Source organism: Capricornis sumatraensis, chromosome 5, assembly GCF_032405125.1.
Source record: "Capricornis sumatraensis isolate serow.1 chromosome 5, serow.2, whole genome shotgun sequence".
In the NCBI taxonomy this organism is placed as follows: Eukaryota; Metazoa; Chordata; class Mammalia; order Artiodactyla; family Bovidae; genus Capricornis; species Capricornis sumatraensis.
In genome coordinates, this window is record NC_091073.1 from 67,027,318 (window position 1) to 67,049,646 (window position 22,329).

The 22,329-nt window shown below is 40.5% G+C and overlaps 1 protein-coding gene across 2 annotated transcripts in view; it reads right to left on the minus strand.

Annotated features, from left to right (window-relative positions):
- The window catches only part of NPSR1 (neuropeptide S receptor 1), a 159,849-nt gene that overhangs the window by 36,451 nt on the left and 101,069 nt on the right, over positions 1 to 22,329 (minus strand). The window contains exon 3 of one of the 2 annotated variants that reach the window (XM_068973322.1): positions 6,807 to 6,910. The exons of the other annotated variant lie outside the window; for it this stretch is intronic. Within the exon in view, the coding sequence (XP_068829423.1) occupies positions 6,807 to 6,910 (104 nt within the window). The remainder of the gene's footprint in view (positions 1 to 6,806; positions 6,911 to 22,329) is intronic. 2 annotated transcript variants of the gene reach the window in all.

The window sequence follows — 22,329 nt, forward strand, 5'->3', positions numbered from 1 at the left end:
TCATCTTGCTGAGAATCTGATGAGTGATCAGAGAGAAAAATGGCATTCAAGTTTTACAACAGCAACAAAAATAAGACGGCTGTCTCCTTAGAGAAAACTGGGGTTTCTTTGTGGGATCCATGGATTAAGAATTGTTAATGCTGGCCGCACTGAGTTGAGGAGAAGGATGGGAAAGAGAACTCTCACTGGGAGAACTGCATGGGTTAGAATATTGTGATGAGACAGTCATGGGAATCGTGGCATCTGCAACTGTGCTGAGTGAGATGACTGGCTCACACAAATTCAGGACCTGGGGCAAGAGACAAGCTCACAACAGACTGGCCAGAGAAGCAGGAAGAGTTAGTAAAAAGATATCTACTTTTGAGACATGGTCAAAAAGAATATTTAACTTCAGGAATCTTCAAACATCTAGACAGGGTTTTTGTTTTTTTAAAAGATGTTAAAGATTATCTGAAAGAAATACACCTCAAATTGTCATACCTCCTCCCCACAAAAATAAATGCCAGAAAACAGAACAAAAAGATTAATGAGCATTGAAAGAAAAATTGTGATTCAAAAATTTGGTAAATATTTTTGGACCAAGCCACAGAATAATTTTCTTACATATAAGTAGAAGGAAAACATCACCTACTTTTGGAAAAAAATCTTTATTGAAGAAACATTTCTGCTGACTGAGAATTGTTTTGAAATTAAGTACTCAATAAGAGGAAAGGGGATAGACTACGAAAGCCATAGTAAGCAATGAGTCAGAAAAACACAAAATGTTTAAAATAGCTATGAATATCATTACATAATATTTCAGAGAAAATTTGGTGAGTTGGATGAGGGCAGAAAGGAGAAGGAAAGCAATTGCATCAAATTTCTATTTAGATATTTTAGACATCTTTTTTGTTGTTTTTATTTTGATAGAGATGTATTGCACTTTAAAGATAAGCTATGATAGAGTAAAATAGAAATAGAGAAAAAAGATCTATTAGAGTCCTATGGCCACCATAACAAATTGCCACAAACACTGTGGCTTAAACCAACATAAATTTATTCTTTTATATTTTTGGAGACCAGAAGTCAGAATCAGTTGTACGGGGTCAAAATCAAGGTGTTGGTAGGGCCACTCCCCCTCTCGAGGCTCTGGGGGAGAATTCTTTCCTAGTCTTTTCCAGCTTTAGGTGGCTACCAGAGAACTCTGAATTGTGGTCACACCAATACCATCTTTGAGCCCATGGTTACAGCGCCCCTTCTGTCTGCGTGTCAGATCTTCCTCTGCTTCCCTCTTAACAAGGATGTGTATGTTTGCCTTTGGACTCAATAGTAATAATTATTGAGAGAATTCAGAATAGTCTTCTCATTTCAAAATCATTAAATTAATCACATTTGCAAAGTCTTTTTTGCCATATAAGGTAACATACATAGGTTTCATGTATTAGGATTTAGAAATGTTTGGGGGGCCATTTTTCAGCCTACCACAGTTATAACCAAATATATAGAAAGGGAAAAAAATGAGTGAATAAAAAATTAACACAGAAAGATTAAAATGGTATGATTGAAATAGTACCAAACACTGTTTGTCAAAATAAAAATGAATGGCTTGAGCTCCTCCACTGAAACAAAGATTGTTTACACAACTCTTGCCCAAATCCAACTGTATACTATTTAGAAGGGAAACTTCTAAAACCAAAAGATTATCAAACTTTAAAAATAGAGTGATGGCCAATGGTATAATGAGCAACTGAAAACTAAAAGAAAGCATTTGTTGCAATAGTACTATTAGACAAATTAAATTCAAAGCAATTAGTACTACCTGGATTGAAGGGATCATTTATATTATAATAGATACAATACCACAATGGCAACAGAATGTCAATGAACCTAAATGTAACATTGAACCCGGGTCTCCCACATTGCAGGCAGACACTTTATGGTCTGAGCCACCAGGGAAGCCCAGATGTAACAATAGCATAACACTAAATATAGAGAAACACTGGGCTGGAGGAAGCACAAGCTGGAATCAAGATTGCCGGGAGAAATATCAATAACCTCAGATATGCAGATGACACCATCCTTATGGCAGAAAGTGAAGAGGAACTAAAAAGCCTCTTGATGAAAGTGAAAGAGGAGAGTGAAAAAGTTGGCTTAAAGCTCAACATTCAGAAAACGAAGATCATGGCATCTGGCCCCATCACTTCACGGCAAATACATGGGGAAACAGTGGAAACAGTGTCAGATTTTATTTTGGGGGGCTCCAAAATCACTGCAGATGGTGATTGCAGCCATGAAATTAAAAGATGCTTACTCCTTGGAAGGAAAGTTATGACCAACCTAGATAGCATATTCAAAAGCAGAGATGTTACTTTGCCAACAAAGGTCTGTCTAGTCAAGGCTATAGTTTGTCTAGTAGTCATGTATGGATGTGAGAGTTGGACTGTGAAGAAGGCTGAGTGCCGAAGAATTGATGCTTTTGAACTGTGGTGTTGGAGAAGACTCTTGAGAGTCCCTTGGACTGCAAGGAGATCCAACCAGTCCATTCTAAAGGAAATCAGTCCTGGGTGTTCTTTGGAAGGAATGATGCTAAAGCTGAAACTCCAGTACTTTGGCCACCTCATGTGAAGAGTTGACTTATTGGAAAAGACTCTGATGCTGGGAGGGATCAGGAGCAGGAGGAGAAGGAGATGACAGAGGATGAGATGGCTGGATGGTATCACTGACTCGATGGACGTGAGTTTGAATGAACTCTGGGAGTTGGTGTTGGACAGGGAGGCCTGGAGTGCTGCAATTCACGGGGCCGCAAAGAGTCAGACATGACTGAGCGACTGAAATGAACTGAACTGAACTTAAATACATATAACTAAAATGTTCAAAGTTCTACAGAGGAAATAAGTACAATAATACATAGGTAGAAATAATTAAACAAACTCTAAGAATGATACACATTATTATTAAATATCTAAGCAGTATTTCAAAAATTAATCATAAACTAAGCTATCAAGGAAAAAAAACCCTCAATATATTCCAAAAAGTGAAATTTATACAATTCGCAAATTTAAAACAACAAGCAATGAAAGCTGAAATTAGTATCATGAATTTTTTTTAAAATACCACTTGGAAATTTAAACACCCTTATAATTAACTTGAGTCAAGAAGGAAATTAAAGTACAATTATAGTCAATTCATAAATGTCAACAATAAAATTTCTACACATCAACAACATATGGGATACCATTTGGAGAACAGATGGAAGCTTGAGGACATATGTCTAAATTCTCACCATCCCACCCTCAATTCTGACAAAAATGACCTAGGAAATACGAAACCACCCCCCCCAAAAAAAAAAAATTCTTGTAGAAAAATGAGACTTAAATGCAGAAAACTTAAATTTTTTTATTTAGAAAAATGCCAGATTGGATTCATTTAAAGTAGAATCTCTGGACTGACTTAAAAAAATCAATATACTTTATCTTTTAGAACAGTTTTAGTTTTACAGAAAAAATTGAGCAGAGAAGACAAAGAGTACCCATATTAGCCATGCCGCGCCGCACCCCACCTCCCCCCCCCGCCCCACCCTGCCACACACATACTTTCTCTTCTTATTAAACCTTACATTAGAGTGGTCAATTTTTTTAAAATTAACAGACTGATATTGATACATTATGATTAACTGAAGTCCATGGCTTGTATTGAGATTCACTATTTGTGTTGTACAGTTCCATGGGTTTTGATAAATGCATAAGGCCATGTATCCTTTATTACAGTGTTATACAGAAGAGATTTACTGTCCTAAAAATCCCTTGTGCCTTTATCTATTTAATCCCTTCCAATCCCTGGCAACCACTGATCTTTTTACTGTCTGCATGGTTTTTCCTTTTCCAATGTCATGTAGTTATAATCACACAAACATAATCTTTTTAGACTTGCTTCTTTCAGTTAGCAATGTGCTTTTAAGATTCCTCCACGACTTTTCATGGCTTGATAGCTCATTTGGTTTATTTATCCATTCAGCTTCTTAGGAGTATCTTGCTCTCAATTTCTTGCAATTGTGAATGAAACTGCTATAAACATTCTTGTGCAGACTTTCATGCGGATATAAGTTGTCAACTCAACTGAGTAAATACCTAGGAGCACAATTGCTAGATCTTATGGTAAGAGTATGTTCAAGTTTATAAGAAATTGCCGAACTGTCTTCTAAAGTATACCATTTTGCATTTCCACAAAAGATGAATGAGACTTCCTATAGCTACATATTCTCAGTCCCGCTTGGTATCGTCAGTTTAAAAAATACTGATTTAGCCATTCTAATAGGTGTGTAGTGGTATCTCATTGTTTTAATTTGGAATCTCCTAATGCCTAAGTAATGAATGTTGAAATTCTTTCCATATGCTTGCTTGCCATCTGTAGATCTTCTTTGGTGAAGTATCTGTTCAGGTCTTTTGACCACTTTGATGAGGGTTGATTATTTTCTTATTGTTATTTGAGGATTTCTTTGTTTCTTTGACTTCCCTGGTGGCTCAGATGGTAAAGCGTCTGCCTGCAAAGTGGGACACCTGGGTTCAATCCCTGGGTCAGGAAGATCTCCTGGAGAAGGAAATGGCAACCCACTCCAATATTCTTGCCTGGAAAATCCCATGGACAGAGGAACCTGGTAGGCTACAGCCTGTGGGGTTGCAAAGAGTTGGACACGACTGAGCTACTTCATTTTCTTTCTTTCACTTTTGTTTCTTTATCAAATATATGTTTTTTATATTTTTCCCAATTCTGTGCCCTATTTTTCCAGTTTGTTGACAGTGTCTTTTGCAGAGAATAAATTTTAAATTTTCATAAAACCCCAACTTTCAATTGTTTCTTTCATGGATTGTGCTTTTGATGTTATATCTAAAAAAATCACAGAAATATCCGAAGTCCCCTGATTTTCTCCTATGTTATTTTCTAGTAGTTTCATAGTACTTCGTATTCCATTCCAGTCTGTGATCCATGTTGAGTTAGTTCTTGTGAAAGGGGCGAAGTCTGTGATTGGATTCTTACTTATTCTTTTTTGCAAATGGATATCCAGTGACTCCAGCAGCATTTCTTGAGCAGGCTATCCTTTCTCCATTGAACTGCCTTTGATCCTTTGTTAAAGATCCATTAGACTTTTTGTGTGTATCTCTTTCTGCACTATCTATTCTGCTCCATTGATCTATTTGTTGATTCTTTTCCAGTATCATGCTGTTCTGATTTTTGGAGCATTTTGTAATTCTTGAAATCAGATAGGGTCAATCTTCCATCCATATTCTTCTTTTTCCGTATTGTATTGACTGTTCTGTGTTTTTTACTTAAACTTTAGAGTTTGTCCATATATATAAAATAACCTGGTGGGATTTTGATTGGAATTGCATTGAATTTATAAGTTGTATTGGCAGAATTATCATCTTGACAATAGTGAGTCTTCCTGTCTATGAACATGGAATATCTCTACATTTCAAGATATTGTTTGATTTTTTTTCAGAGTTTTTCCAGTTTTCTTCATATTGATCTTGCACATATTTTGTTATATTTATACCTAAATATTTCATATTTTGGGTGCTAACATAAATGGTACTGTGTTTTAAATTTTAACTTCAAATTGTTGATTGCTGGTATATGAAAAAACATCTGAACTTTTGTATGTTCAGTTCAGTTCAGTCGCTCAGTCGTGTCCTACTCTTTGCAACCCCATGGACTGCAGCATGCCAGGCTTCCCTGTCCATCACCAACTCCTGGAGCCTACGCAAACTCATATCTATTGAGTTGATGATGCCATCCAGCCAGCTCATCCTCTGTCATCCCCTAACCTTGTATTCTGCGACCTTGCTGGTTTTCACTTAATTGTCTATATAGACAAAGTTATTTGTAAACACAGATGTATTTAATTTCATCTTTCTGTACCAATCTGTGTAACCTTTTATTTTTTTTCTTGTCATTTTGAATTAGTTGGAACTTCCAGCATGATGCTGAATATGAGTGTGAAAGGAGACATCTTTGTTATTTCCAGTCTCAAGAGGAAAGCTTCTAGCTTCTCACCATTAAGCCTGAGGTAGTTGTAGGTTTTTTTACAGATTTTTGTTATCAAGTTGAGGAAGTTTCTCTCTATACATAGTTTGCTGAGAGTTTTTATCATGTGTGGGTATAGGATTTTCTCAAATGCTTTTTCTGTATCTACTGATAGGATCATATAATCTTTTCTTACCTTTTCATGTTATGAATTACATCAATTGAGTTTTGAATGTTGAACCAGCCTTGCATACCTGGAATAAATCCCATTTGGTCATGGTGTGTGAGGAAATAATGAGATGTCTGCAGTCGGGAGGAAGGCCATCACCTGACCAGGCTGGTACACTAATTTTCGACTTCCAGCCTCCAGAACTGTGAGAAATAAATTGTTGTTTATAAGCCACCTACTCTGTGAAAGTTGCTCAGTCGTGTCTGACTCTTTGTGACCCCATGGACTATATAGTCCATGGAATTCTCCAGGTCAGAACAGTATTTTTATAGCAGCATCCTTGAACTAAGACAGCCAGAATATGTCAAAAAGAATAATAACCCAGAAATTTTACCTAATGCTTAAACTAGGAATGCTTATGTTCTTATTATTGCTTACTTGTGTTTTCTTGATACATGTATTATTTTTAACAAACAAAAAACATGAAAAATATAAATTTTGCTTGTCCTTTCAACTATGAAGAAGTAAGCAATTTGTTGCAGCAAAGTATAGGGTTTTATACTATTTTCCTTATGAAGAATCCAAGAGGTAATTTTGGTGTCAGTTTGCCTCATCATATTTGGAAGGTGCTACCTACCTGCAAATAGCGGACCACGCGGCAAACCAGGTCAGGTGCCATGAAGTCTCCAGTGAATCTCCAAATGATATCTGTCAAGATGTTAACCAGTCCTGTGAAAGAATCTAACAAAACACATAAAAGTGGTTGATTTCAGTCTCTTTCAAATTTGCAGCTATGCTACAGTAGAAATGAATTCTGGAGCCTTTTTTTTTTTAGGTGGCAAATGGCTTCCTTGATAGCTCAGCTGGTAAAGAATCTTCCTGCCTGGGGGAGACCTGGGTTCTATCCCTAGGTCAGGAAGATACCCTGGAGAAGGGAAAGGCTACCCACTCCAGTATTCTGGCCTGGAGAATTCCATGGACTGTAGTCCATGGGGTCGCAAAGAGTCAGACATGACTAAGTGACTTTCACTTTCACTTTCAATAGAGAGAGTGTAAGGCAAAGTAAGAGTTAAATTTTATTATTAGAGTCTGTCGCCACTCAGACGCAGCCACTTAGGAAGGATTTTTGTAATGACTGATAAGAAATATTATCATAGAGTTGACCTTTTAAGTCATAGAAGAGGAGTTTTAAAGATGTTTGCTGCTGCTATTGCTAAGTCGTTTCAGTCATGTCTGACTCTGTGCGACCCCATAGATGGCAGCCCACTAGGCTCCTCTGAAAAAGTTGGCTTAAAGCTCAACATTCAGAAAACGAAGATCATGGCATCCAGTCCCATCATTTCATGGGAAATGGATGGGGAAACAGTGGAAACAGTGTCAGACTTTGTTTTTTGGGGCTCCAAAATCACTGCAGATGGTGACTGCAGCCATGAAATTAAAAGATGCTTACTCCTTGGAAGAAAAGTTATGACCAACCTAGATAGCATATTCAAAAGCAGAGACATTACTTTGCCGACTAAGGTCCGTCTAGTCAAGGCTATGGTTTTTCCTGTGGTCATGTATGGATGTGAGAGTTGGACTGTGAAGAAGGCTGAGCGCCAAAGAATTGATGTGTTTGAACTGTGGTGTTGGAGAAGACTCTTGAAGGGCCCTTGGACTGCAAGGAGTTCCAACCAGTCCATTCTGAAGGAGATCAACCCTTGAATTTCATTGGAAGGAATGATGCTAAAGCTGAAGCTTCAGTACTTTGGACACCTCATGTGAAGAGTTGACTCACTGGAAAAGACTTTGATGCTGGGGGAGATTGGGGGCAGGAGGAGAAGGGGACGACAGAAGATGAGATGGCTGGATGGCATCACGGACTCTATGGACGTGAGTCTGAGTGAAATCCAGGAGATGGTGATGGACAGGGAGGCCTGGCGTGCTGCGATTCATGGGGTTGCAGAGTCGGAAACGACTGAGCAACTGAACTGAACTGAACTGAACTGAGGCTCCTCTGTCCCTGGGATTCTCCAGGCAAGAATACTGGAGTGGGTCGCCATTTCCTTCTCCAATGCATGAAAGTGAAAAGTGAAAGTGAAATCGCTCAGTCGAGCCGGACTCTTAGCGACCCCATGGACTGCAGCCTACCAAGCTCCTCCATCCATGGGATTTTCCAGGCAAGAGTACTGGAGTGGGTTGCCATTGCCCAGGGACAGTGTGAGGACCAATATAAGGCAAAACTGAGAAAAGGCAAATATTTATTCCCATGAAGCGTTTCAAAATTTTCCTTTCTGCACCCATCATTTTACAACTTGGACTTCTTGTTACCGCCCTACATGAATTGTGGTCCTCTTCCTCTACTTTCTTCTTCTTTCCTCTTTGGACAAAGTCAAGTGCATGATCAATTGACTTAGTTTTTTAAACTACTGAGGAACTGAGGCCAAAATCTGAGACCAATGTTAGAGACTTTGTGCTCAGTTCTAAAATTGCAGACTATATAAGTTGTATAGATGTCCAGAGCTATGGCATAATATGCTGTGTGTAGAGAAGTTCCTTCTCCCCGTACCTCTATGCAGATATTTCTCATTAATTATGTGATCCAGAATCATTCTCAAATCAGTGCTTCAGGGATTTTCTGCTGATCAATAGGTAGGACTAGAACTTAAGATGGATTCATTGACTTAGGGCCACTTTCTTGAGACATGGGATACAACACTCTGTCAAGGACCTGAAAACCTTCTTTATCTGAATCTTCACCATTAATAAAGTCTGAGCCCTGAGTTTAGCATCAAAGCCTTCCACAATCTGGTCTTGCCTGCCCCTTGCCAAGTCCCCAGCTGGCATTTTTATATTGAACATCAGTGTTCGGCCTGTTTCTTCCCTTTTGTTTCCCTATAGGTAACAACAATTAGAAGCATTGGCAAGCACATAGAAACTACCACAAAACTGTCTAAAAAGTTGGAGAAGAGAAATCTCACAGCAATTCTGGGTAGTCAGAGATGTTCTAGCTGAGAAGGTCAGATGAGAGCAGGGTCTTCAGAGTTGTGGGGTTGTGATTTGATCAGATAGGAATTTCATGAAGCTTTTACTGGCAGGAATAGATTTGAATGAGTGGAATGGACTCTGGAGTTACTTAGATATGCTCTTTTGGTATATTCATTACTTAATTCTGTAAAAAATTAAGGGAAAAAAACCCCAATCTCTAGATCTAAGTGGTTATGTGAACAATTATAATGTACTTCAGTAAAAAAAAAAAAAAAAAGCAATTTCCCTCTGGAGCGCAAACTTAAATAAAGCCATCTCTGGAAGGAGACTATCAACGGACTGTGCCACTGCATTTGTTATTTGCTATTAAGCAAATGCTGCTCTATCTGATCGGTAAATGCTATTTAGTTGCCTAAGTAATTGAGGACATTGCAAATAAGCCCTCCCTAAATGGCAATTAATGGAACCTTGGGAACAAAGGGCATATTTGAAAGGCTTAATCACTTCTATGTATTACTCTTGCTTTTTAAAATCTCTTCTGTGAACAATTCTAGGAAACTGTCATACTCAGAAAAGCCAAAACCAGGCTCACAGCAGTCTTTAGTGCTCCTTTGACAGATTCTTACAAACATGAAAGTGGGTTCCTAGTTGGAGCAGGAGAATGGGTATTGTAGGGAGAAGTCAAAATGAGGTGACCCCTGAACTGAACCCTAAAGGTTTGGACAGGTCAGTGGAAGAGGGAGGGAAGGATGTTAACTCTGGCACAGATGACAGCATGAATGAAGTCACGGAGGTGAGACAGAGTGAGATGAGAAACTCAGTTGCTTTTGCATATTAAACAACATCTATTTGTTGTTGCTGAAGCCTAAAATAGGTGCTTGAAAGTGGCAAGAAATGGGCCTGGAGAGGATTTTTAAGATCTTATGTGCCAATTAAAGGAACTTTCTTCCCCGCCCCCCCACCCCCACCCCCCGCCATATACTGGGGGGAAAATTAAATGTTTATGTATCCAAACATGTGTTTTACATGAGTGAGGGGAGGGGGTAGATCCATTTGGTAGGTCTAATACTGAATTTGAGCTTTCCTGGTAGCTCAGATGGTAAAGAATTGGCCTGCAATGCAGGCGAGCCGATTTCAATCTCCGGGTCAGGAAGATCTCCTGGAGGAGGGAATTGGTACCCACTCCAGTATTCTTGCCTAGAGAATTCCATGGACAGAGGAGCCTGGCAGGCTACAGTCCGTGGGATTGCAAAGACTCAGACATGACTGAGTGACTAACACACAATACTGGAATTGCCATTTATATTTGTTAGGGAACTGTGCAGAAGTTCAAGAAAGAGATCGTTGGTACCTAGCGTATGTCAAATAGGAGCAAAAATAGAGAAGAAAATGCAGATATGACATATATTTTGAAGGTAAAATAAGGAGGACTTTGGTGTTTTAAAAGTGAGGTAGAGGGAGGAGTCAACACTATATTAGGGTCCTGGAATGGGTGGATGCTGGTGCTTCCTGCAAATACAGGAAGATCAGCTGATTCTGTTTGGGTTGCTTCCAGGTTTCAGCTGTCCCAAATAAAACTGCTATGAACATTCCTATATAAGATTTTATGTGAACATAAGTTTTCATTTTCTTAGGGTAACTACCCAGGAGTAGACTGTTGGGCCCTAGGGTAAGTATAGCTTTTCATAAGAAACTGATCAACTATTTTCCAGAGTTGCTGCACCAGAGTGCTCCTTACCAATAAAGTATGAGAAATACTTCTGCATCCTTGGTACCACTTGATATTCTCAATGTGTTTTATTTACTCAGCCATGAGTGTACTGTGCTGTGCTCAGTTGCTCAGTCATGTCCGACTCTTTGCAACGCGTTGGACTGTAGCCCGCCAGGCTCCCCTGTCCATGAGATTTTCCAGGTAAGAATACTGGAATGGGTTGCCATTTCCTACTTCAGAGATCGAACCTGCATCTCCTGTGTCTCCTGCATTGTAGGCAGAGTCTTTACCCGCTGAGCCACTGGGGAAGCCCAGAGTGTGGCCTTTCATTATGACTTCAGTGTGCATTTCCCTAATGGTTAATGATGTTGCTGTGGACATCCTCAGTCCCTAGAGGCTTCAGATTCCTTTTGGATGCTCTATTAGCACAGGATTTGGGGTATTGGAGGGTTTTAATACTCCACTCTTGGCTTTCAGATGCTTTTGTAGTCCTGTAGCATTGTTACTATTTGCTGCTCAATGCTTACTAAGCAGGTAGTTGTAATGCTCTATTTTTTCCTGGCCAAGCCTCAGTCTCACATAGACCTGTACACCTGGGCCCTGGCGGTGGGACATTCTCAGTGTTCCAGTTCCTCCCTGGAAATCAAAGTGGTGGGTCTTGTGTGGGAGAGATTTTCAATGTCTTTCCCTAGTGGTAGGAGACTTCTAATTAGTATTAGTTTAATATCCTGGACCAGCCATTTTATACCTCCATCCCCAAGAGTAGAGGGATTTTTATTTCTGTGCCTTTCCTTGTTCTCTAGGGCATTTGGTCCTGCAGTGGCCGAGGGCTTTTGTTGAAAGAAGTGACTGGCAAGAAGGAAGTATTTCATGCTTTTCCTGTAGGCATAGCCTAAACCTTCTTGTATACCTGCACACCATCTCTATAACAACTCTTCAGCTCTGCCATTGTAGTGTGAAGGCAGCCATAGGTACTCCTCTAACTGAATGGACATGGCTATGTCCCAATAAAACTTTATTTATAAAAATGGTTTTGGGCTGAGATTGACCTGTGAGCTATAGTTTGCCACTCCCTGATCTATAGAATAAAGTCCAAATGCCCTATTGTGACTTTTGGAGCCTTCCTGCCCCTTTCTTCAGTTTGATCTTTTCTCATCCTCTCCTAAATTCATGCTACAAAAGAAACTCTTTCAACCAGTACATTAATAGTGACACCAGTTTGATGGTCAAAACATTGGTTAAAGAAAGAAAGCACACCCAAAAAACCACCTTAAAATATCTTAACATAAAACTTGAGTGTACATTTGTCTTATCTTTCACATAGGGGCAAGACTTTGATTTTATGAATCATCTTTTTTAGTGCATAAAATGCCTCCATAATGCATCTTTCATGATTTCCAGGCCTGGTTTCTTTAGAGTGAGAACTTGAGATATCAGCAAAGCAATTTGAGGCAGAATCTCATCATAGGGAATTTTATAATCCTCCTTTATTCTTTTATAGTTCCATTTCCTGGGCTTGCTTCTATTGTAGCTTCTCTTAGTGACTCAGTAAAAATAAAAGTCAAGTTTTTTCAAAATACCCAACTTAATTTTCACAGAAACAACAACTCTCCAGTGTTGTTTATGTTAATTATATAATTTCAGTAATGAGTACAACTGCCACAAACTGATTGGGAACAAACTCCTGTGACTCACATAATACAAGAAGTGGAAGCAGAAGGGGACAGGCTCATTAGTGTCCATCTGACTTGCCACAGATGCTGGTAGGGTATTTTCTGCCAGTTTGCAGAAAGAGTGGAAGTGCTGCTTAATCAAGTGAGGCACTTAAGATGTAGTTAAGAGAGAAGACTTTACTGTTCCTTGACCATCCCCAGCGTTTTCCTCTGCCAGCTCTTTTCTTTATGTCAGTCCCTTGACTTGGCAAGTTCTTTATGTACCTCTACCTGAAGGATATCTCTTAACTTTTTAAAGTTTAGTTCAAGATTAGCTCCTTTATGATGCATGTTCTTCTTCCTGAAGACCACTGAGATTGGCTGATTCCCACTTCTGGGCTTCTCCCTACCCTACTATCGAAGTACCTGTAACACATTAACGTTTTTAATATTTCTTTTCAATTACACTATAGTTTGGGAAGATAGAGATTTTTTAAAAATTCACCTTTATGTCTCTGGACCCTGACATTGTTTTATTACGTGGTAAAAGCTTGGTAACTTCCTACTAAATAAATGACTACATTATTACTGCTGTTGCTTAATTGGCTGGCTGCAGGCTCCTGCAGAGGTTGCTAGAGAGGTAATGCCTCAGAGCAGATGGAGACACATTAACCATCTTCTTCAATGTAGATTACTTCTTCCCTGGTGGCTCAGACGGTAAAGTGTCTGTCTACAATATGGGAGACCCGGGTTCGATCCCTGGGTCGGGAAGATCCCCTGGAGAAGGAAATGGCAATCCACTCCAGTACTATTGCCTGGAAAATTCCATGGACAGAGGAGCCTGGTAGGCTATAGCCCATGGGGTCGCAAAGAGTCGGACATGACTGAGCGACTTCACTCAATGTAGATTAAGATAATGATTAGAAATCCAGATGCTGGAAGGAGGAATATGATTGGAAGTTTTGCTCCCTCAACAGGTTTCCAAAAGAGCTCTCTCTACAAATGACCCAATTTCACTCCTTTTAATGGCTGAGTAATATTCCATGTGTATGTGTAAAATAGATAGCTAGTGGAAACCTGCTATATAGCATAGGGAACTCAGCTTGGTGCTCTGTGATGAGCTTGATTGTGGGGTCGGGATGGGGGGCGTTGGGGGTGGTGGTGGGAGGAGGTCTAAGACAGAGGGGATATATGTATATGTATAGCTGATTCACTTCGTTGTACACAATATTGTAAAGCAACTATACCCCAATTTTTCTTTTTAAAAGAGCTCTCTTGATTCTAAGGTCTCTGCTAGGTTGCAGTACCACGGTGGCTGTGCCTTATTCATGTTTTTATTCTCATCCCTTTTTATACTGTCTTGCAAAATATTCAGTGTTTGCTAGAAAAAGAAGGAAATGTTGGCTTACAAAACATATTTGCAAATACCTTGAAAATGCAAGGCCACCAGTGTAGGATTCACTCTGCATAGAAAAAAAGTTGAAGCACCATTTCTACTTGCTTTAAGTTGATGTTTGAACTTTCTCATGTGGAGCAGAATTATAGGAATAGTGAACACCTAGAAAGCTGAGTGGAGAAGGAGATGGCACCTCACTCCAGTACTCTTGCCTGGAAAATCCCATGGATGGAGGAGCCTGGTAGGCTGCAGACCATGGGGTCGTGAAGAGTCGGACACGACTGAGCGACTTCACTTTCACTTTTCACTTTCATGCATCAGAGAAGGAAATGGCAACCCACTCCAGTGTTCTTGCCTGGAGAATCCCAGGGACAGGGGAACCTGATGGGCTGCCGTCTATGGGGTCGCACAGAGTTTAACACAGAGTTTAACACTGAAGAGACTTAGCAGCAGTAGCAGAAAGCTGAGTAACTCTTTTTCTTGGCAAGTGAGTAGTACATGAACATTTGTTGCACTGGATAGGGGGCTATTGAATACAAACACAATTTCTATAAGATTGAGATTTCTCATAATGAAGATATGTTTAGTGCCAACTAGGGATTGTGGAGTAGTGTTGCTTGGTTTTACTGTAGGGACACTCTGAGTAACAGTTTCAACCATGAATCTCCAGAGTTTGTGATGCTTCTAGTTCAACTCAGTGTCATTGTGTTGTTTGTTTTGTTTTAAAAGCAAGGGAGGTGATAATGGCTTGTTTGCTTGCAGTTGTGCAGGAAACTATTTCTGATATTACTAAGGATCCCACTCTCTCCCACTTTGCTTTTATAACAACCATATGCTTGAGAACACTCTAAACGGAATAAGATTTCAAGACCTTATGTGAAAGTTAGTTTAATGAGAGAACTTGCATTGCCCAAACTGATGTTGGATGATTAACTGCCAAGTAAAATTATTTCTCAGAAAAGTAAGTTCTCATGTCTCCAAGTTTTGGGCTCATTTTACAATACTAATATAATTCTGGCACCATGCCCTTCACCAAGATTGAGTACTAGCTGAGCTTAATGGCCTAAACTGTCAACTCCCGGGTTCTTTATTAATCCCGGGAAAAGTGGCCTGCACCTCCGTCATTATTGCTCAATTAGGTAAATAATCATCACATCCATTCCCATTAGAGCACTCTCTTCACAGAAAGCTTCATTCCTCAGATTTTTCAATTAGTCTTAACAAGTCATAAAATGCCACTAATGTCTCTCTTTCTCCATTGGTCCACCAAACAAATAAAAATCATATGTCCAATTAAAGAAACCCAAGTCCTCCTAAAACATATTCCCTTTGCTTCTGTGGTACTCAAAATCGAAGAATCTCATTTAATGAGGCCAACTGGTCAGCCTGGGTCATTGGTCATTGCTGAGTGGTGAAGAATTCTTACACTCATATGTACAAACATCAAGTTCAGCAAGAGCAAACATTTCCTTAAGATAAGGGAAAATAAGGCACTGAGTCACTACTACTTCTCCATTTTACGTGGAAATGTCTTGAGGCAGGGTCATGCACAATCACCACTGCACAACATGGGACTCAAACTGACTCAGTATAAATGTAAGAAATGGACAACTTAATTCCTCTTGTAATGAGATTGTGTTTTCCTTTTAAAAAGAACTGACATCAGTGCATCAATTTATTATAGGATGTTTAGAAATCTAAGTGTGGGGGTGGGGAAATTCATTTGTAGTTATCCAAGAGACAAGTTCTTTGAATATCTTTATTTCCCTTTGTCCTCTTGCCCAAGGACAAATGAGTTGTAGCAGGTTGGGATGGATGTGGTAGATTGTATCAAGAAATATTTGGACCATCATTGTCTTGGATGGTCTTTATGGCTGCCCTTTTGTATAATTTAAGATCTCAGTAACTATCTTATTTCACTGACACTGCCCAGGACTGTACTGTGCACCTCTCTGTCATCAAGGGTTTTGTAGTTAATGTATGTTGTTTAATAGACATAGGGATCAAATTACCAACATCCATTGGATCATAGAAAAGACAAGAGAATTCCAGAAAAACATTTACTTCTGCTTCATTGACTATGCTAAAGCATTTGCCTGTGTGGATCATAACAAACTGTGGAAAATTCTTAAAAGAGATGGGACTACCAGACAACCTTACCTACCTCCTGCAAAACCTGCATGCAAGTCAAGAAGCAACAATTAGAACTGGACATGGAACAATGGACTGGTTCCAAATCGGGAAAGGGGTACATCGGGGCTGTATATTGTCATCCTGCTGATTTAACTTAAATACAGAGTACGTCATGCAAAATGCTGGGCCTATCTGGTCTCATCAGTTCAGCTCAGTTCAGTCACTCAGTTGTGTCCAGCTCTTTGTGACCCCATGAACCAGGGCATGCTAGTCCTCCCTGTCCATCACAAACTCCCGGAGTTTACACAAACTCATGTCCATTGAGTCAGTGATGCCATCCAGCCATCTCATCCTCTGTCATCTTCTCCTTCTGCCCTCAATCTTTCCAGGTATCAGGGCCTATCAAATAAGTCAGCTGTTTACATCAGGTGGCCAAAGTATTGGAGTTTCAGCTTCAACATCAGTCCTTCCAGTGAACACCCAGGACTGATCTCCTTTAGGATGGACTGGTTGGATCTCCTTGCAGTCCAAGGGACTCTCAAGAGTCTTCTCCAATACCACAGAACAAAAGCATCAATTCTTCTGTGCTCAGCTTTCTTTATAGTCCAACTCTCACATCCATACATAACTACTGGAAAAACTATAGCCTTGACTAGATGGACCTTTGTTGGCAAAGTAATGTCTCTGCTTTTGAATATGCTGTCTAAGTTGGTCATAACTTTCCTTCCAAGGAGTAAGCGTTTTTTAATTTCATGGCTGCAATCACCATCTCCAGTGATTTGGAGCCCCCCAAAATGAAGTCAGCCACTGTTTCCACTGTTTCCCCATCTTTTTGCCATGAAGTGATGGGACCAGATGCCATGATCTTCGTTTTCTGAATGTTGAGCTTTAAGCCAACTATTTCACTCTCCTCTTTCACTTTCTTCAAGAGGCTTTTTAGTTCCTCTTCACTTTCTGCCATAAGGGTTGTGTCATCTGCATATCTGAGATTATTGATATTTCTCCTGACAATCTTGATTCCAGCTTGTGTTTCTTCCAGCCCAGCATTTCTCATGATGTACTCTGCATATAAGTTAAATGAGCAGGGTGACAATATACAGCCTTGATGTACGCCTTTTCCTATTTGGAACCAGTCTGTTGTTCCATGTCCAGTTCTAACTGTTGCTTCCTGACCTGGATATAGGTTTCTCAAGAGGCAGGTCAGGTGGTCTGGTATTCCCATCTCTTTCAGAATTTTCCACAGTTTATTGTGATCCACGCAGTCAAAGGCTTTGGCATAGTTAATAGAGCAGAAATAGATGTTTTTCTGGAACTCCCTTGCTTTTTTGATGATCCAGCAGATGTTAGCAATTTGATCTCTGGTTCCTCTGCCTTTCCTAAAACCAGCTTGAACACCTGGAAGTCCATGGTTCACGTATTGCTCCAAGGCTGGCTTGGAGAATTTTGAGCATTACTTTACTAGCGTGTGAGATGAGTGCACTTGTGTGGTAGTTTGAGCATTCTTTGGCATTGCCTTTTTTGGGATTGGAATGAAAACTGACCTTTTCCATTCCTGTGGCCACTGCTGGCTTTTCCAAATTTGCTGACACACTGAGTGCAGCACTTTCACAGCATCATCTTTCAGGATTTGAAATAGCTCCACTGGAATTCCATCACCTCCACTAGCTTTGTAGTGATGCTTCTTAAGGGCCACTTGACTTCACATTCCAGGATGTCTGGCTCAAGATGAGTGATCACACCATCGTGATTAACTGGGTCGTGAAAATCCTTTTTGTACAGTTCTTCTGTGTATTCTTGCCGGTCTCATCACTTCATGGCAAATAGATGTGGAAACAATGTATAAACAGTGACAAACTTTATTTTCTTGGGATCCAAAATCACTGCGGACAGTGACTGCAGCCATGAAATCAAAAGACGCTCCTTGGAAAAAAAGCTATAATAAACCTGGACAGCATATTTTAAAAAAAGCAGAAACATTACTTGGCCAACAAAGGACCGAATAGTCAAAGCTATGGGTTTTCCAGTAGTCATGTACAGATGTGAGAGTGGACTATCAAAAAGGCTAAGCACGAAAGAATTGATGCTTTTAAACTGTGGTGTTGGAGAAGACTCTTGAGAGTCCCTTGGACTGCAAGGAGATCCAACCAGTCCATCCTAAAGGAAATCAGTCCTGAATATTCATTGGAAGGACTGGTGCTGAAGCTGAATATCCAACACTTTGGCCATCTGATGCGAAGAGCCGACTCATTAGAAAAGACCTTGATGCTGGGAAAGATTGAAGGCAGGAGGAGAAGTGGATAGCAGAGGATGGGATGGTTGGATGGCATCACTGACTCAATGGACATGAGTTTGAGCAAGTTCCAGGAGATGGTGAAGGACAGGGAAGCCTGGCATGCTGTAGTCCATGGGGTCACAGAGAGTCAGATATGACTGAGCTACCAAACAACAACAACAAATAGTCATAGAGAACTAGGTAGCCTCTGCTGCTGCTAAGTCGCTTCAGTCGTGTCCGACTCTGTGCAACCCCACAGACAGCAGCCCACCAGGCTCCGCTGTCCCTGAGATTTTCCAGGCAAGAATAGTGGAGTGGGTTGCCATTTCCTTCTCCAATGCATGAAAGTGAAAAGTGAAAGTGAAGTCGCTCAGTTGTGTCCGACTCTTCGCAACCCCATGGACTGCAGCCAACCAGGCTCCTCCATCCATGGGATTTTCCAGGCAAGAGTACTGGAGTGGGGTGCCATTGCCTTCTCCATCGTAGCCTCTATGCTCTATTAATCCTCAAACAATGAAAACCTTCGCTGATATATTCCTGACACCCATGAGATAAGTTACCCATTCATAAATCTTAATTTAGGAGCATACATCCTGTTTCCTAGTACCTACCTCCATACCCTAGGTTAACTGTAAAATTGTCCCAGTGGCTCCTCACCAATGTGGGGTGCAGCTGTGAATGCTTCCAGATCATTGTTTGCCCCCAACCTAATCCAACCCTGTAAGTAAGTGACCCTGTGATAAACTGACTCATTGAGTATATGAAGCTACCTGCCTTGTTTTATGGTCTCAAGATGCCTTCTCAATTCAATGAATACTTTTCATTCCCTCTGTCCTGAAACAGTCTTCATGCACTCGTCTCCTATTGAAGGTCTATGAGAATCACTTACGCAAGGATGTTTTTGGGCTTCCCCAATGGCTCAGCAGTAAAGAATCTGCTTGCAATTCACGGAATTCAGGAGATGTGGGTTTGATCCCTGGGTCAGGAAGATCCCTTGGAGGAGGGCATGGCAACTCACTCCAGTATTTTGGCCTGGAGAATCTCATGGACAGAGGAGCCTGTCTGGTTACAGGTTACCTGTAACCTGGCAGGTTATAGTCCATAGGGATGTGAAGAGTCAGACACGACTGAAGCAACTGTGCATCCACACACACACACAAGGACGTTGGAGGGAATGTTTTACTGAAGTCTTATCAAAGTCCTGCATACAAGACTGCACAGGATCAATGTTCATGATCCAGAACTTCTTGAGATGCATTTCCCTCAAGGCAGGAAGGAATCATATCTGAGGAGTTTTGCCCTTAGTTTTGGCTACTAGGAAACACAGAGTGAAATATAGTCAGCCACAATAACTTTGTAGTACCTTGAAACTTAAATTTGTTTTTCATTTTGTTGTCCCCGTAGTCTAACATTTTCCATGGCTCTTGTATTTTATTTTGTATTTTCTATTTTATTGGGTATGTCTTACATGTTACAGGCAATGCATGCAGCATGGGTCCTGAGGTCTGACTGCAGGGTTTGGAATGTTGGTTCTGCCACATAATAGCTGCACCATCTTGGGTATATTACTAACCATGCTGAGTATCAGATTCTTGTAAAAAATGATAATAAGAGTACCTGATTTATAGGGATATTGTGAAGGTTAAATAGCTTGTAAAATGCTTGGTAAAATGCATGGTGTAAGTCCTGGATACCTCTAATTGGTGTTGATGCAACAAACAGGGCTGAATGACTAGATGGAGCACTTGCATAGACTAGAAATGAATGGGACTTCACCATAAGTTCTGAGTTCATAACCAATAATCTGGAAGAGAGTTTTCTAAAAAGAAATGATAAGTAAGAGGTTGAGGCTCTGTTTAAATCAGATCAACAGTCAAGGCTTGCTGTTTTATCTACTATAAGGCATGGTAGTTAATTCAATACATTTGGCACCTACTAAGGAAAGGGTGGTGATTAAGTTAACTGAGTGCCTGCCAACTGAGCCAATACTTGAGGAAACAGAACTCAAGAAAGACAAGCTGTGATGACTGATTCAGGGATCGGATAGCTATCTGTTAGCAGGGATGCTGTTTGTGGGGCTATTCTTTATCAGTCTAGTCTGCTCTATGCATTATAGGAAATTTCACATCCCTGGACACTCTGATGACTTCAAATACCCCTAAATTGCTTCCATTTGAGAATCACTGAAATATGAAAGGATATTGAGGCTTGGACCGAGAAAATAAACTGGTGTGCAGTTCCTATAGCCCTTTCACTCAAATATATCCTGGTCTCCATGATTCCTTGAAGATGGTTGTTTCCAGGCCTGGGGCTGGGAAGAGTACAAGGTGAGTATGGAAGTAAGGTGTCATCTTGGCTTCATCTTTCCAGGTGACACTTTTTCCAAGAAAAAGCTCTCTGAGTCTGACCCTTGTCTTTAAGCAGGATGGGGACAACCTATTGTCAGACCACCCTTGTGCCAGGCATTGTACTAGACAATTCACAGACATTCTCTTATTTAATGCAGTGTTTTATATGAGTGTATCTGAGCCAGACTCTGTGCACATAAATAGAAATAGTGACCATTCATTCAGAATGTGCATTCAACTTTGCTTCAGTGATATTTGGAGTATAAATTGGACTTTTATATACTCCTAACTGAATAGAATAATTAGATGAAACAATTCACTCTAAAGAGCAGTACAACAACAGATACTAAAAAAAAAAAATCACAGAATCTTAGAAGAAGCAAGAAAACTATCATTGAACCAATATAGAAACTTCTGCATATAATAAGGATTGACCTCAATAAACAAGGAAGGCCAAGTCAGGCAAAATTATATACAAAAACTCTTCCCAACACTATAACTGTTCAAAAAGAGGCAATAGTATAATTTCTGCTCCTTTTGGTCATTATGAGGGTTAAGTTCAGTAAAGCACAGACTTAGTGCCAGTCACAAAAGAGGACCTGCATGCATGGAGCCTCCTCTGCTCATTTCTCCAAGAGACAAAGGAAGCTGGGAGAATTCAAGTAATGCTTCTAAAGCCATGTAAATAATAAATGATGAGTGAGGATGAAACCCAGATCTCCAGACCCTGTTATGCCCAGTGTCCAAGTCCCCAAAACTGAGAGAATAAGACATCCATAGCAATGCAAAAGCATAAAGGGGTTTATTGCTAGCTCGAGCTAGGGCTCAAGTCTCATCCAGCGCAGTGGAGTCTTGACGAGAGCCCCGAGCTCTGAATCACATCTACTTTTATACAGACGATTCTTTGTTCCTGTAACAGCATAGCTGATTGGATAAACCGTATGTGCGCGTGGGACTTTTAAACCTCGCATCCCTATCCGGATTGGCTCAGGTCTGGCGCGGGTGGGGGGCTATGGGGATTTTTTCTGATTGGTCGAGCTACACTGCCTGCGGGAGTTCCCAGTGCCTCAGCTTTCCTAGAGACTAAACCTCAGGCCTAGCCTGCCCCTTAGAGCCTGTCCTGGCTTCAGTTTGGTCCTAACATTCCCCCCTGTCTTCAGCTACATAGAGGAATCTTCCTCTTTATTTTGGGGCAGGGCCTGATACTGTTGCCTCAGTACCATCAGTTGGACGGTATTGACGTGGTCTTTTACAAAGGCAACAAGCTTAGTTATTATGCATGGACCAAAAGTAAGTATTAATAGTAGCATTATTAGAGGCCCCACCAGGGTGGAAATTAGCGTTAACCACAGGGACTGTTGGAACCAGGACTCAAATCAATTTTGAGACATTTTTCTTTTTTTCATTTTCTTTTTTTTTCTGATTTAGCCCTTCTCTTATCTTGGCCAGGGACTCCCTGATTACCCCTGAGTGATTCACATAAAAACAACGTTCTTCCCCTAACACAGCACATAGGCCCCCTGAGAGACTTCATACTCAGGATACTTTTTGGGAAGTGGGGCGGAGGTCTCTTTCTTCTGTAACTTCTTCCTGCTGTGCATGGGCGTAGGCCTGCCTAGCAGAGCAGAAGTCTCTCTACTTGATCTAAGTTGGGGTTTCCCACATCTGAAGCCAGCTTCTA